At 47.1% G+C, this 17,097-nt stretch overlaps 1 protein-coding gene and 1 pseudogene across 2 annotated transcripts; one reads left to right on the top strand and one right to left on the bottom strand.

The window, feature by feature from the left end:
- Nucleotides 1-9,913: 9,913 nt before the first annotated feature.
- HBZ (hemoglobin subunit zeta) lies at nucleotides 9,914-11,397 on the bottom strand. The gene is made up of 3 exons (XM_081132642.1): nucleotides 11,235-11,397; nucleotides 10,273-10,477; nucleotides 9,914-10,150 (listed from the first exon to the last, which is right to left on the bottom strand). Exons 1-3 carry the CDS (start codon nucleotides 11,327-11,329, stop codon nucleotides 10,022-10,024), a joined length of 429 nt encoding a protein of 142 aa, XP_080988768.1. The 5' UTR covers nucleotides 11,330-11,397; the 3' UTR covers nucleotides 9,914-10,021.
- Nucleotides 11,398-15,534: 4,137 nt separating this feature from the next.
- Nucleotides 15,535-16,098, top strand: LOC308554630 (large ribosomal subunit protein uL6 pseudogene; annotated as a pseudogene). Its single transcript has one exon. The product of its transcript is annotated as a large ribosomal subunit protein uL6 pseudogene (transcript).
- Nucleotides 16,099-17,097: the final 999 nt, after the last annotated feature.

The raw sequence follows: 17,097 nt of genomic DNA, 5'->3' as shown, positions 1-17,097 counted from the left end.
AAGAAGGGGGAAAACTAGACATACAATATGATAGTGTTCTTTAAGTAGAAGAAAGGGCTGTATTGAACGGCACCAAACCGGTAGCAAAAATAGTTCCTAAGTGATGAGGGTTAGGGTTGTCTGCTTTTGTGTATTTTTCACCGGGCTTCCACAGTGAGCACATATTACTAAAACCATTAAGTTCCTGAGGTGGGAGCCGAGCTGTGCGCTGCCCCAGAGCCTGTCCTGTCTTTGTGTCTGAACCAGGAGTTAGGGGCTTCCTGGTAGAGGGGGCTTGCAGACCAATCCAGAGCCCAGGCCTGGGTCTGCGGGGGAAGGCGCAGAGCTCCTCCTGTCACATATCCCCCACAGCCACCTCCCAGGCTGCCTCATGGAAAGCACCCAGGGGTGCTCAGAGAAAGAGGCAGAACCTCCATCAACAGCTCTGTCTCCGGACTGAGCCCTAAGATTTGCGGTGTGGACCAGTTTCTCCCCGGACTGGCCAACATTCAGTGTTATGACTTTTATTTGCTTGTTATAATATGTGTAGTGGCACCTGGTTTTATTTGTTGTTAAGGGTGAGCTTTTCCCCACATGATGATTAGAATCTATTTGTTCATTTCCGCTGGTCAAATGGACTAAGAGTGTATTTCTGTAATTTGGCTTATTACACACACACACACACACACACACACACAATCTCCGCACACTCAGGCTTTGCTTTCTACATTTTCTTTAACACAAGTTTTGTGCATGTATTTAAAATGTTTTTAGATTTTTATTTAAAAACTAAATGCATTAATTGTAGTAGCAATCCTGGCAAAAGTACAGCTTAAAAAAACAAAATTTTCCTTCTCACCTCCTCACTCCCAGAGGTAACCCTTTAACCATTTTCTAGGCCTTGTCAGTAAGTTGCAAGTATACATGTCAAAACCTAAGCCATGCCTGATCACTCGCATGACATTGTATGTTACTCTCCCGCTCAGGAGCCTGGGTCCGCCAGGGTCCTCAGCTCCAGTCCCAGAGGCTCAGGCCAGAGACCACGATCCTCCCGGGCCTTCCTCTCTGCCCCCCGAAAGCTGCGATGGCTGCTCACCTGCAACGAGGGGAAGCCTCCTGCCCGCTCCTGCTTCCCGCCCTCTGTCCTCCTGGACCCCACCTGGGGCCTCCCCCCCGAAAGTTCCTTCCCTAATATTGCCACTCCCTCAAATGCCACCACGTAAATAGGCCCACAATGCCCACTCCATTTAAAATTGCAACCCCCCCAACTGTCCAATCTCCCACCTGCTCTACTTTTCTTTTTCCACAGGAAAAAAATGATTTTTGGGAGAACGAAGAGAGTAAAAGGGGTCAAATGATGGTGATGGAAGACTTGACTTTGTGTGGTGAGCACACAACAGAGTATACAGATGTCATGTTACAAAGTTGTACACCTGAAACTTACATAATGTTATTGACCAGTGTTACCCCAATACATTTTAAAAAATTAGAACTGAAAAAAAAAGAAAAAATGTTATTGCTGCTTTTTCCCATTAGAGAGTGAGCTCAGGAAAGCAGAGGGTTTTTATTTCAGGGTTTTTAAAATATATATATATCTTTATTAATTTCAGAGAGAGGAAGGGAGAGAGAGAGAGAAATATCAATGATGAGAGAGTTGTCATTGATCGGCTGCCTCCTGCACACCCCCGACGGGAATTGAGCCCACAACCCGGGCATGTGCCCTGACCTGGAATTGAACCCCGATCTCCTGGATCCTAGGTTGACGCTCAACCGCTGAGCCACACTGGGCCGGGCTGTTTCAGTTTTATTTACTGGTATATTCCAAGCATCCCAAACAGTCAGGACTGCCCAGAGCAGGCACCCTCAAAGCACTTGCAGAGTGAGTCAGTGGTCCTTATGCCTCAACTTAACGGAGCAGGTTAGGTCCTTGAGTTGATGGTCCTGTCTACCCTGCCACCCGGATACTGAGCTCAGGGCCAGGAGCACCAGGGGCGCAGGGTGGGCACTGCCTGATGGTGGGCAAGGAGCTGACATCCGTCTTCGTGGTGCTCTGACACACTGTCTTCCGATTCACCAGCACAAACAAGCACTGATTCTTTGGAATGCGAAGGGTCCCTGAAGACACCTGGGGCCATGGGGAAACCAAGGCCCGGAGGGGAGGAGAGGCCGGTCATGGTCACAAAGCTCATTGGAGGTGGTGCTAGGGCCTCAGGAGAGAGATTTCTCATACCCAGGCCTCTCCCTGGGTCTCTTCCCCACGCTGAGTCCAAAGGCCCAGCTCCTGGCAGGCAACTCCAGGACAGGTAGGCCCACGGGCCCACACCCCACACCCATAGCCACACTCCTGAACACGAGTCCCTCTGGGTCAGAGTCCTCTCTAGAGAAAGGGGACCCATGTCAGGCACCTTCCCTGGGACAGAGTCTGTCTGCAGAGTCGAGACCCCCAAACCCTAAAGCCAGGCAGGCAGCAGCAGCCTTGGGCAGGCTGCTGAATACCCCTAGAAGCTCCATTCATTCTTCATTCATTACATTTGGCCGCCTGTCCTGTGCCAGTCAGCTCTAACAGCTGGGGACACAGCAAGGGACAAACAGACAGAAACACCTGCTCTGGAGCTGCTGTTCTGGTGATGGAGGTATGCAATACAGAAAGACTGCAGCACATAAGGACACCGGTGAGAGAGAAGCAGCCCCTGACGCCGGGCTCTCACTGCCAAGCCCGTGTTCTGTTGAACAAAAAAAAATCAGGACATGGACATGAGACGTGGCCACCTGTGGCTGTGATGCTCGAGACAAAGCAGATCCCTGTGCAAACAGAGACAACGTGGGTTGTCCAAACCACGGAATAGCCGACGCCCGCCCTGGCTAAGATGGGCGACCCTGCTGCCTTACCCACGGCAAGCCCCAGCCGCCACCCGCGCCTCTCATGGCCGAGAGAAGCATGATCGAGATGCCCGGGCACAGGATTGCTCCCACCTCTGGGCAGCACCCAACCAGAGCAAAGCCCTCCTCCTTGGAGCCCGCTCTCCTAACACCTGGCTTAACCCTCTGACTCAGGCTCCCACGGTTCCCCATGGGGGGTTGTCTTCTCGGTGGCAGCGAGTTAGCGAACCCAGATTTGTTCGGCCCCAGGAGAGTTCCAGGTGGCCTCTGCCTGGACGGCGCTGACGCCAGAGCGGACCGGCAGGAAGGAGCGACGGCTATTGCTGAGAGGGGTGCAGCTTTAGCTAAGGTGGCCGGGGACCATGGCACCGAGATGGTAAGTCTGAGCCAATGTTTGAAGGAGTTGGAAGGATAAGCCGTGAGGCGACTGGGGGAGAGTGTGAGTAGCAAGGACAGAGGGACTGAGCCAGTGCAAAGGCCCTGAGGGGGGCAGAGGCCTCGGCAGAGAGAGAGAGGGTGAGACGGGTAGCACTGAGGTCAGACCTTATAGTTGAAGCGTAACATGGCGATCCCCTCTACTTCCAGCGCCTGCATACAGTAATTGTTAACCTTGGCTTGTCAGCATGTATAGGGATCTATCTGAGTGTTTATTTTCCTTCCCAACAAGATGGAAGTGTGTGGTGGGCATCGTGAAGTTCTGTCTCTACAGAAACAACCACAAGTCTGTTGTAAACCTAAGTGAACTAACAACATTCCTTGGCATCAAATTTCCACATTCATCCCCCAAGCCTGTTCAAGTTGGGATGTGACACAGGTTCACACGTAGTATTTAGGTGCCTCTTTATTCTCTTATCCCAGAAGCTCTTCACTCCTCACCCACCTTGTCCTCATTTCAGTGACCTTTTGGAGTCCAGGCCAGCTGTCCTGTAGAGCGGTCCACATTTTGGATTGGTCTGATGGTTTCCCTGAAGTGTTATTTAGCTGGTTCCCTTATCCATGCATTTCCTGTACGCTAGAAGGCAGAGCTAAAGGCTTGATGAGAGCCAGGTGAGTACTTGGCAATGGAAAAGCAATCCATAGAATGCGAGAAAATACTTGCAAACCGAATATATGTATATAAAGAACTTGCACCCAGAATATAGAAATAACTATTACAATTCAACAACAGAAAGATGACCGAATTTTAAAAATATGCAAAGGGCTTCAGTAGACTTTTCTCCAAAAAAGATATGCACAAAAAGATGCTCAACTCTATTCCTCATTAGGGAAATGCAAATCCAAACCACAGTGGAGTACCACTTCACACCCAGTAGGATTGCAATAACAACAACAACAACAATAATAATAGCAAAATAAGAACTGGTAATTATGTGGAGAAATTGGAACCCTCAGACACTGCTGCTGACAATGCAAAATAGTGCAGCCACTGTGAAAACAGTTTGTGGTTCCTCGATAAGTTGAACAGCAATTCCACTCCTAGGTGTATATCCAAGCTAAATGAACACATATGTCTACACAAAATCTTATATGAGAATGTTCTTAGCAGCATGAGTCACATAAGCAAAAGGTGGAAACAGCCTGAATGTCCATCAGTGAATGAAAGAATAAACAAAATTTGGCATATCCTACAATGAAATATTATTCAGCTATGAATAGGAAGTTCTGGTACATGCTACAACAAGGATCAACCTTGAAATTACGCTAACTGAAAGAAGCCAGGTGCAAAAGTCTGCATACGGTATGATTCCATTTATATGCAATATCCAGAAGAGCCAAAATCATAGAGACAGAAAGCGGAGTGGTTGCCAGGGCCTGGAGGGCATGGAGTTTCTGTTTGGGCTGATAAAAAAGTTCTGGAACTAGATAGAGGTGATGGTTGTACAATATTGCGGGTTTACTAAATGACACCTAGTTGTTCACTAGATTTTATGTTCCTCATATTTAATCACAAGAAAAAAAGAACTTATTGACTAGCATTATAGGTGATGCTAAGGACTTGCACGACACCAGGAGTCATGGGATGTCAGATTGCTCATCATTGGTGATGCCAAGTTTAATCACTTGGTTAAGGAGGGAACCACCAGATACCTTTATAGTAAAGGCATCTTCCCCTCTTTGCAATTAGCTAGTAATTTGGGAGTAATCATTCTGGCACCATGGAACTACTCTATTCCCAACAAACTTCTATGGTTTTAGCAATCATTGATAATCTTCCTTGAATCCATTATTTTATTTGGGATCATAGAATTGTAGCTTTCTAATTTTATGATTCCTTCTATATTAATTAGCTGGCCTTATTCTGTAAAGAGAGTTTTCTTATCAGTTGGGGATGAAGAACAGTTGCTCTAAAAGGTAGGATTTTTGCTTAATTAGTTTCCTTTCATTCCCAGTTTTTATAGAAACTGTTGATGGTGGCAAGTTCTTACTCCACTAGTGGTAAAGCTTCCCCCTCTCTTTTTGATAACACTATAGAATCATAATTTCTAAAAATATGCTCTTATTGATTTTAGAAAGAGGAAGGGAGAGGGAGAGAGAGAAACATCGATGTGAGAGAGAAACATCGATCGGTTGCCTCCCACATGTGCCCCACCAGGGATCGAACCTGCAACTTGGGCATGTGCCCTGACTGGGAATCGAAAAGGCAACCTATATATGCATGGGACAATGCTCAGCCAACTGAGCCACACCAGCCAGGGCTAGAATCATAAAGTTTAATTAATTTATTCGACAATTTAAAAAAATATTTTGACTGATTTTTAGCAAGAAAGGGAGAGAGAGAAACATCCCTGTGAGAGTGAAACACAGGGCAACATCAGTTGGCCGCCTCCTGCCTGCCCCTTACCCGGGATCCATTTTGAAGACGGGCATGTGCCTGACCCTGGGCATGTGCGCTGACTGGGAATCAACCAGCAAACCTTCAGTACACAGGAGATGCCCAACCAACTGAGCCACGCTGGCCAGGGCCAATTACAGTTAATTTTTTGATGCTGAAATTGTCTCAAATGTTGCCAGTGGGAGCCCCTCATGCTGGGCTTATGCCCTTTTGTACAATCCCATAATTTTGTGAATACTTCCTTACTTTTTGGAACAAGAATATATATTTCAGATCACCTTTACTTTCTCTGTCCTGGCCCTGGAATCAGCCATTTCTCCAAAGACATCCAGAGTTCCTTTGAGTGAGGGACAGAAGTCAGAAACCAGGATCTGGGTGCCTGGTAAGATTGTTGCTATTGGGTGTCATTTCTCCTGGGACTTTAGTAGTGGGCAGAACTATGCCATATATATTTTAGAACATTAGTTTACAATGATATTTCCAATTCAAGTTTGATATATTTTTTAACAAAAAGCATTTTAAATCATAACAATTTTAGTGGGTTTTGCATTTGAATCTCTTAGTGTAATTTCAAAATTATGAAATCAAAGTTGGCTTGATTGGGATATTGGTAATATCCGAGGGAATTGAGCAAATAAGTAAATATTTTGAATACAATGGGAAGCAGGTTTCTCACTATTGCAGAAGGGAGGCAAAACCATGGATAGGGAGAAAAGGGTAAATCACGTGGCGCTGGACTGGAATTAGAGATATTGGCATGAGGTCACGGTTTCGAACATACTTAGGCACATATAGAATAGATATATGTGCTTATTTATTTATGTGTATGTGGGCATATCTTTATATATACCTTAGTTCTGTCCACTGAGGTGACTAGCAGGAGCCACACTCCAATAGCAACGACCACACCCGGCTCCCAGCTCTTGCTTCGCAAACTCCACCCCCCGCAAGGAGGGAGCAGAACTCTGTGGAGCAGCGGCTGACTTCAGGCTGGTGCACGGGAAGCTCAAGGTGAGCGTGGAACCTCCTGTAGAAGAAATCGAGAATGTACTCAAAGAACCATGGGGACATGCCGAAGGACACGCAGTAGCCAGTTTGAAGGGACTCCCACTGTCCAAATCAGGGACAGTTTTAGGATCAAAATAAATAATGACTGGCAGTAGATTATAACCCACTGAGTAAAGTGGGAATGAATGAGTTAATATGATGTACATTTAAAAATGGAGGAGAAGCTTTTCCTTTCAGTAGATTGCCTACTAATAAGAATGAAGAAATGGTGGAGAATTGCACTGGGCAACCACCGCAGTAACAGTTGATGGAGGCAAGAACCATCCGTGAATCTAAGACCCGTGGGTGAAACTATATAAAGAACAGATGGTATCCAAAGAAACCTGAAACACTAATTGGAAAGGATACATGCACCCCTATGTTCATTGCAGTGTTATTTACAATAGTCAAGGTTTGGAAGCAGCCCAAGTGCCCATGAGTGGATAAAAAAGTTGTGGTACATTTACACCACGGACTACTACTCAGCTGTAAAAAAGGAAACCTTACCCTTTGCAGCAACATGGATGGACCCGGAGAGCCTTGTGCTAAGTGAAATAAGCCAGTCAGAGAAAGATACATATCATATGATCTCACTCATATGTGGAATCTAATGAACAAAATAAACTAACAAACAAATTAGAAACAGATTCATAGAGAACAGACTGACAGCTGTTAGAAGGAAAAAGGTGAACGAATTAAGTGACCCCCTCTCCCCAGACTCTTAGACACAGCCAACAACAGCATGGGGATTACCAGAGGGAAAGGGGAGTGGGGGGAGGTAGAAGAGGGTATGAGGGGATAAACAGTGATGAAAGGAGATAGGACTTGAGGTGGTGAACACACAATACAACATACAGATGATGTGTTATAGAATTGTAAACCTGAAAGCTATATAATTTTATTAACCAATGTCACCCCAATAAATCCAATAAAAAAGAACAGGATGTTTACATAGTCTCAAAGCTTCACCTGTTAAAAAACTTATTGTCAATGAGAAAGCATAAAATACTTATAACTTTGCAGTGGAGAAACCTACCATCTCAACTGGTCAAAGTGACTATGCCAGTCAAGAGACAATTCAATAGCACGAGCTCTATGGGATGTCGACACAGACACAGCGTCACTTCTGTGATGTTCCTGCCCAAAATGCATCACCTAAATCTCTTCATGGGGAAACATCGGACAAAGTCAAACAGAGGGGCATTCTACAAATTAAGTGGCGTGTACTCTTCAAGATTATTAAGATCATGCAGGGAAAGACTGAAGAGCGAGCCGGAAGGAGACTAAATGCAAAGCGCAATGGTGGGTAGGTAAGAGACGCGACTGGGGAGGACAGCGTGTGCCGGGGTCTGTGCATCAAGGGCTTGGGATCAGTGTCGTCCTGATTTGGGTGGTTGCTTTCAGGCTACACAGGCAAGTGTTCTTGCTGGTTTTAGGAAATACACAAGATATACAAGGGTATTAAAGAGAAATCATGTCTGATCCTACCCTCGCGTGGCGGCAAGTGTGGTGAAATGTTAAAATCAGGGGGTCTCAATGAAGAGTACTTATGAGGGTTTTGTCTTATTTTTATTTTACAAATGTATTGAGATGTAGTTCATAGACCATACAATTCACCCGCTTGAAGCATACAATTTAATGGTACTATAGTCACAGGTTGTGCCACCATCACCACAACCCATTTTAGAGTATTTCCATCACCCCCCAAAAACCCCTGTTCCCACCAGCAGCCACCATTGCTCCGTCTTTGTCTTATTCTTGCAGGTTTTTTTTGATAATTTATGTTTACGAAATTAAATAAATGTTTATGAAATTACAATATCTGTGTTATTGCAGCCAATAAACCACTGAGCGAATGTTAGGATGTCTTGGCAGTTCTTTTGGTCACAGCCAAGGTACTGTGTTCAGAAGTCATTTGAAACAATTCTTTTTTTCTGATATTACTTTTTCTGATATTTCTGATTTTTCTTATATTACTATATTCTTACATGGGTTCATTTAAATTGGTTTTCAGTTTGGGGGTTCTCATTTTTTGCTCTTTTTAATTATATTTTTGATGGTGAAAATATTTACATGATTCAAAGATTAAAACTATGTAGGATCCGCCACCCCCCCTCCCCAGTCCTACCTCTCCATTCCCACTGGCACTATCACTTGTAATCATTTCCAGTTTGTCCTTCCATAGATTCTTTTCTCAAAGATCAGCAATCACACACGTGAACATTCACGGGCACATACACAAGGCTATGAAGACACACACACGTGTACAAATGCACACATGCAATGTGCACCCACACATGTTTCTATTTCCCCTTCTTTCTTGCAGAAAAGCTACCACGCCATAGATACACCGTTATATTGCTTTCTTTTCCCTTTTCTGATTTTTAAATCCTCACCAGAGAATATTTTTTCCATTGCTTTTCAGAGAGAGTGGAAGGAGGAGAGAGAGAGAGAGAAACATCCATGCGAGAGGCACATGGATCGGTTGCCTCCTGCAGGCCCGGGGAGCGGGTGGGGGACCCAGCCTGCAAACAGAGGTGGGGAGGTCCGTGCCCTTGACCTGAACCGAGCCACAGACCCTTCAGGCCACAGGCCATGCTCTAACCACTGAGCCACACCGACTAGGGCTGTCATTTTTTAATTTGACAACCGAGGGAAAAAGAGATCAGTGCCCCTGCCTAAATAGTCAGGTATTGCATGTTTTAAAAATTGTTAAGGCACACTGGTTAAAAATCGCTGCTCTACAAAAATGCTTGGGCGTCTTATGTGCCAACAAATGTTTAATGGCAGAGGCGATGGGCCTGCGCCTGGCAGGGCGGGGAGAGAGCGAGCGAGTGGAAACGAGCGAACGCCTTCACCGCGCCTTTCTTCCTGGTGCGTGAACCAGGCCGCAGGAAAACTTCCAAGGGAGAAAGGGTGGGAACACGGTGCGCCCCCGGCAGAGCCAGCGGCGCCAGGGGGCTCTGGTGCTGCCCCAGCCCAAATCCCGAGGACGCCCTGTCGGCCGCCCGCCCGGGTCTCCAGTGCCCCTCCAGCCCAGGGTGCCGACCTGTGCCCTCTGAGAGGCCCTGGGGTCGGCGCAAAGGATTCCTGCAGCCCGCCAGGCGACCCAGAGGTGCACCCGCCACCCCCCCCCTCCTCCCCCAGGAGCCGCAGTGAGCACGGAGGCGCGGATTTCGTTCGTTCCTTTATTGGGGAGTTCCCAGAGGCGGGGGGTTAGGGAGGCCCCCCCCAGAGCAGCGGAGGGGTCGCAGCCTGGCCCCCGGGGCCCCTCGGCTGCGCTCAGCGGTACTTCTCAGTCAGGACGCTGGACACGACGGACAGGAACTTGTCCCAGGCGGCGTGGGCGTCGGCCGTGAAGTCCGCGGGGAAGTGCGAGGCCAGCGTGACCAGCAGGCAGTGGGACAGGAGCTGGGGGCGGGAGCGGGCTGGGTGCGCTCGGCTGGGGGAACCGAGCCTCTGTCGCCCAGACCCTCCCCCTCGCACGCCGGCCCCGCCTCCGTCCCGCCCCGGCGGGACCCCCCCGCGCCCACCTTGAAGTTGACCGGGTCCACGCGCAGAACGTAGGCGTGCAGCTCGCTCAGCTTGGCCAGCGCGCCCGCGATGTTGTCAATGCTCTTGACCGCGTCGCCCACGGCCGCCACCACCTTGGAGCCGTGCGCGCGCAGGTGCGCGGAGCCGGGGTGCAGGTCGAAGTGTGGGAAGTAGGTCTTGGTCTGGGGGTAGCTGGTGAAGAGCCTGCGGGGGGTGGGGTGGGGTGGGGGGTAGAGCGGGACCTTGGTGAGGCCAGGACGGCTGCTGCCTCGAGGGCAAGACTTAAGCGGCGCCAGAAAATCCAGCAGTCAGGTAAATCGTATTTTAACGCAATATTTTAAAACATAAACATTAATGCAGCCCCGCCGGGCGTGGCTCAAGGGCTGAGCATCGACCTAGGATCCAGGAGCTCTCCGTTCGATTCCGGGTCAGGGCACATGCCCGGGTTGCGGGATCAATTCCCAGCAGGGGGCGTGCAGGAGGCAGCCGATCAACGACGACTCTCATCATTGAGGTTTCTCTCTCTCCCTTCCTCTCTCTGAAATCAATAAAGACATATTTAAAAACAAATATTAATGCAAAAAAAAATCACATTGAACAAAATATTAAAATTTTAAATAAAGACAGAATCAGTATTGGATCCTGTTGCCCCAGGCTCCAGTGTAGCAGAGCACTATCTCACCCTCGCTGCCCCATCTTTCACTCATTCCTGCCTGCTTTCCTCCCTTCCTTCCTCCCTCCCTTCCTTCCGCCCATGTTTGTGGCGACCTGTGTGCTGGGTCCAGTGGCAGAGTGTGAGAGGCACAGTCCTCATCGCCCCTCCCCATCTACCTGCTCACAGACCACCATCAACACCTCCCCACCTCTACTCAAACTCACTGATCCCTCCTCACTGTCCCCTGTCCTCACTCACCCCACATTGTCACCTACCTGGCCCCATCCCAGCCTGTCTGGCACTCACCTCTCCAGGGTCTCAGTGCCAATGGCATCTGCCTGTGTGGAGATCTTGCCCCACATGGACATGATGATGGTCCTCTCGGCCTTGGTCAGAGACATGGCGGTGTCGGAGCTGGAGCTGGACCTGGAGCTGGTCGTGGTCAGGACTGCCCTCTGTGGTGCTCAGCCCCCAGGGTGCACTTATATACACAGAGTCCTGGTGGGAGCCAGGCTATGGGGACGGTGGGGGCTGTGGGGGCTGTGGGGGTGGGGTCTCTTATCAGATTCAGTGACAATGGGCAGTCAGAGCCTGGTGGGACAGGTGGGGTGAGGGGTTATCACTCCTGCCACCTTTGCTGGGTCTTAGAGGGGGTGTTGGTCACAGCCTGACCAGAGTCCAGCAGAGATAGGGGCCCAGCCAGCCCAGGAGGTCATGCCTGCATTTGCAGCCCAGCTCTGCACCGTCCTTGTCCATTTCAGACTCACAAAATGAGGGAAACCAGAGGAGCAGGGCCCAAAACACACCCTCCTGGGACTGGAACATGCCCTGTGCTGCCTGCCTGGCTCCCAGGTAGGATCCTGTGGCTAGTCCATCCTGGCCGCATGTCAGCTCCCTCCCCCTTGGCTCTGTGATTCCAGATTTCCTATGAGAAAGCAATGGTTTTGCCCACCTGGCACTGTGGAAAGATGTACTAACTAGGTCTGTCCCCCGAAAAGCTAGGTAAATAAAAGATAATTATCCTAATATCATCTACCATTAAGGGATTATAATACTGCTCACCATTTCATCATTTTAACAATGAGACAAATATTCCTTTTAATTTTATTTTAACATATAATGAAATTGACTCTTTTAGTGTACTGCTCTGTGAATTTTGGCATGTGTGTAGAGTCATGTAAACCCCCTCCCCCCGAAAATTACCTGCTCCATCACCCAAAGAAACTCCCACCTGCCACCCCTTTGCAATCTCAATCTGGATATAAATTGTCAGTTTGATGTGTCATATATCCCCCAAGTCTGTAGTCTGCCTCCACGGCCTTAATGCTGTTTTTTGTTGTACAGGAGTTAATAACTTTTTAAATTGATTTTAGAGAGAAAGAGAAGGGAGAGACAGAAAGAGAGAGAGAGGAGAGACAGAAACATCGGTCTGTTGCTCCACTTATTTATGCCTTCATTGGTTGATTCTTGCATGTGCCCTGACTGGGGATTGAACCCAGAACCTTGACATATTGGGACAACGCTCTAACCGACTGAGCTACCCGTCCAGGGTCAGAAGTTTATGCTTTTAACGCAAAGTTAGTGATTTTTTTTTTTTTTTTTCCCGTTTAAAAATGTTGTACTATTGTATTCACAATAGCCAGAAGGTGCAAACAACCCAAATTCCCAGCAGTGGATGAGTGGGTAACTCAACTATGGTATTTATGGAATTACAATGAGATATTATTCAGCCATAAAATTAAGCGGGAATACACCCTAACCATGGATGAACCTTGAAGACATTATACTAAGTGAATGAAGCCAGATACAGTGGCCACATTTTCTATGATTCCGTTTCTATGAAGTGTCCAGAACAGGTAGATTCGTAGAGACAGAAAGCAGGTGCTGGGGTCTTGAGGGATGGGCAGCAATTGCAGACAGGTACTAGGTTTTCTTTTGGGATGGTGAAAATATTCTAGAGTTAGATAATGATGATGGTTGCACACCATGGTAAACACACAAAATGTTACTGAGTTAACCTATAAAATGGTTAATTTTGGGTTGTGCAAATATTACATTGCTTTTTAAAAAAGTGAAATAAGCATTGTGCCATATGCTGAAGTGTAGAGAACTGTCTATATTACCATTCTAAGAACTCTACTGTTTGGCATTGGAGTTGGGTGACAGTCCACCTTGGACTGATTTTGTGTGGTTGTGAGGTAAGGTCTGCTGTCTGGTTTTCACTGACATTTATCGAGTGCCTTCTAAGTCCTGGGCCACGGTAACTAACACTCTTCATGTTCGGTATTTGGCCCTCACAGCTCTCTGTGAGGGAAGTTTTATATTATTATCATTACATGTTTTAAGGTAAGGAAGTGGAGGCTTGGGAAAGTTATGAAACATGTTCAAAATTTCAGTGGAGGAAGGAACCAGTCCTGATGGGAGAGGAGACCTAGGTTTGGTGTGGGCCAGGCTGCTGGCCCTTTGGGGGTTGGGCAAGTCTATTCTGTCTCTGGGCCTTGGTTTCCTGTGACACAGGAGCCCAAGTCTGTGCTCCAGGACACTGAGACCTACTGGTCTCTGGGCAGAATTCAAATCCCCAGGCTTGTTCTGAGCTTGTGTAGCTAGAGCTGAGCTCAGAGGGGCCCTGGTCACTCAGTGGAGATAGGGGTTTGCAGACCCTCCCCTGAAAGCAACTCCTGGGTGACTCTGTGCAGGCTAATTAACATAGTGAGCCCCAGTTTCACTGTTTAAACCTCTCAGGTGGAGGTTAGAACAGCCTCCACCTCACTGTTAGGAGGGATAGTGGCACCGTGAATTCAAGATTATTGTAGTTGCTATGGTTGGTGAGTGATTCCTCCAGGGCAGGCACACCATACCAGAGAACGTGGAGGTGTGGAAGCAGGTCCCAGATAGGGTCTTTGAGCTCCACCCAGCCCTCTGGCAGAGGGTGGTGTCTCCATCAGGCCCAGGCTGAGTGGCAGGACTGATAAGGCCTGGCCCTGCATAGGGGACCAAGGCTGGGAGGTAGGGTCAGGAGTTTCTGATTCTAAGAATCCATTTACCTTCAAAAAAGTAGGTTACAAAAGAGTTATTTAAATTTAAAATGAAGACTTAGAGTTGTGGGGCGTTTGCAGGGAAGAGTTTGAGAATGTACCCTCTAGTGAGAGGAGATAGGCCCTGGGCACATGGTTGTCCAGGAGCAGTGTGAGGGCATCAAGCTAACACTATACTTTGAGATCATCTGCTCCCAGTCCTGTTACTTGTGGGGAACCTATAGCCCAAAGCACGGCCAGCCTACCTTGGTGTCCCTCGGGATGCCAGCACCAGCCTGGACTGGCCAGGAAATGACAAGGAGCTCTGATTTCTATAACAGCCCAGTGAAGTTGACAAATGTAGACTCTGAGGTGGTGCTGATGAGGGTGGTGTGGGAATCAGACCTCTGCTTGCTCCAGTCCGGCCTTGGTCAGTCCTGCACCTGAGTCCTATGAGGGCAGCCTGGGAAGGAATGTATCCAGACCCCTGTGTGCTGGGATCCTGGTGATCTCCTTTCATCTTTCATGGATTCCAATGCGCATTATGATGAAAAGATATTAACCATTTAGCCAGAAAAAAAACAGTGAGTGCTAGTGTTGTGAAAGTTGCTAGTAGGAAGTGGGCCCTGAGGGGTAATTGGGGAATGGAAAATTCCTCCAAGTCTGGGACTTCCTCCAGCTTAGAGATCGTCTCCCCGAGTCCCTGGACACCAGACCTGCTCCTCCAGGCTCGGGGCCATGGGACTATTTGGTAGGGTAGCAGCATGGTCCAGGGAAGTTGGGGGAAGGAGGCCCGAAGCCTGAGGCCTTCTCCTTATGTCTGGGTACCCACAGATTCCTGGTGGCCTTGTGGGGACACCCGTTACCATGGCTGGCCATCTCTCCAGACAGTGGGCTCTCCCTTTTCCATCTCAGCCCCACTTCCTTCTTCTGTGCCCTTATTTCCATTCCAGAGACACTCTTGGGAACTGTGGGAGAACTCAGAAAACTTTTGATCAAACATAATATCAGAACATACAAGACTGGGAAAAGGCTCACAGACTCTGTAACAGGGGGTAACTATCCTGAAGAGAACACATCAACCCTTATGGCAACAAGAAGGCCCTGCGAGGTACTGGCAAATAATCAAGTGACACAGTTCTCCACCTCAGTATAATCAGAGAAATGCAACATAGGATAAGAAACCATTTTCCTTTTTGGGAATTTTGGAAAAAAATAAAGTCAATGCTATGCAGCCCCGTGTAGGGCAATGAGTGTGTTGGTAATGTCTGAGGAATTTCAAATGCATGTACCCATCACCCTGGCAGGTTCAACCCATGAATCTGCCTTACGAAATACATGTTTGTGTCAGCTTCAGTGCAAGAGGTTACTTCAGTAACCCTCTAGTCAAGTGATTACATTCTCATGCATTTGAAGTGCTTGAGAAAGATTTGGAAACAGCCACAGTAGACGTTAACTGCAGTCACCACCTGGGGGAAGACTGGGATGGAGTGGGTGTGGTGATTTAAAAAATAGCTGTATTGAGATATAATTTGCAAGATATAATTTGCACCCATTTAAAGTGAGCAATTCAGTTTTGTTTTGTCGCATCTACTGTGAGGATGAAAACCATTCTCAGCAATCAGGCTGTCGACATTCCAGAAAATGTCGACATCACTTTGAAGGGGCCGCACAGTTACTGTGAAGGGCCCCAGAGGCACCCTGTGGAGGGACTTCAATCACATCAACATAGAACTCAGTCTCCCTGGGAAGAAAAAGAGGCTCCGGGTTAACAAGTGGTGGGGAAATAGAAAGGAACTGGCCACCATTCACGCTGCCTATCACGTACAAAATATGACGAAGGGTGTTACACTGGGCCTCCATTACAGAATGAGATCTGGTGCTCACTTCCCCATCAATGTGTAATTCAGGAGAATGGTTCTCTTGTTGAAATCAGAAATTTTTTGGGCGAAAAATACATCCGCAGGGTCCGCATGAGGCCATGTGGTGCTTGTTCAGTATCTCAAGCCCAGAAAGATGAGTTAATGCTTGAAGGAAATGACACTAAACTTGTATCAAATTCAGCTGCTTTGACTCAGCAAGCCACAGCAGTTAAAAACAAGGCTATCAGAAAAATTGATGGTATCTATGATTCTGAAAAAGGAACAGTTCAGTAGGCTAACGAACAAGATCTAAGTTGTTCAGCTATAGAAAGAGCAAGATGCCAGATGATTCCTCAGATTTACTTGTGATATTTTAAAGATGCAATAAAAGCCATGTATTGATTTGGGGGGAGGGGGGATAAAGTGTGCAATTGATTGGGTTTTAGTATATTCAAAGAGCTGTGCAACCATTAACATAAATTTAGAACATTTATCACCCTCAAAGAAACCCCATATCCATTAGCAGTCACACACCTCCAACTACCCCAGCCCTAGACAACCTAATCTGTTTCCTGTCTATGTATTTGCCTATTCTGGACATTTATATAAAATGAAATCATACACTATGTATTTTTTCAAAGTTCATTCACGTGTCAGTACTTCAGTCATTTTATGACTGAATACTATTCCTCTGTATAAATTACACCAGATTTTATTCAACCACTCATCAATTGACGAACATTTGGCTCGTTTGCACTTTTTGGCTATTATGATGTTGCTATGAACATGCATGTTTTTGTGTGGAGTTATGTTTTCATTTCTCTTGGGTATATTCCTAGGAATGGAATAGTTGGGTTGTATGGAAACTCTATACTTTACCTTCTGAGAAACTGCCAGACCGTTTCCCCAGTAGCTGCACCATTTTTCATACCCTCCAGCAATGTGTAAAGGCTCCAATTTCTCCACCTCCTTGCCAACACTTAGTCTCTTTGATTATAGCCATCGTAGTGCGTGTGATGCGGTATCTCTTTTTGGTTTTGATTTGCGTTATCCTAGTGAGTAATGATGTTGAGCATCTTTTCATGTGCTTATTGACCACTTTTCTATATTCTTTGAAGAACTATCAATTCACTTCTTTGCATGTTTTTCAATTGGTTACTTGTCTTTTTATTGTCAAGTTGCAAGAGTTTAAAAAAATTAATCTGGATACAATTCCCTCATCAGATATGTGAACTGTAAATATTTTCTCGTATTCTGAGGGTGCTCTTTTTACTTTCTTGGTGGTGTCCTTTG

The sequence above is a fragment of the Miniopterus schreibersii genome (genome assembly GCF_964146895.1).
Source record: "Miniopterus schreibersii genome assembly, chromosome: 3".
NCBI classification, from domain to species: domain Eukaryota; kingdom Metazoa; phylum Chordata; class Mammalia; order Chiroptera; family Miniopteridae; genus Miniopterus; species Miniopterus schreibersii.
The sequence above is the reverse complement of the archived record's forward strand: the minus strand, read 5'-3'. Positions and strand labels throughout refer to the sequence as shown.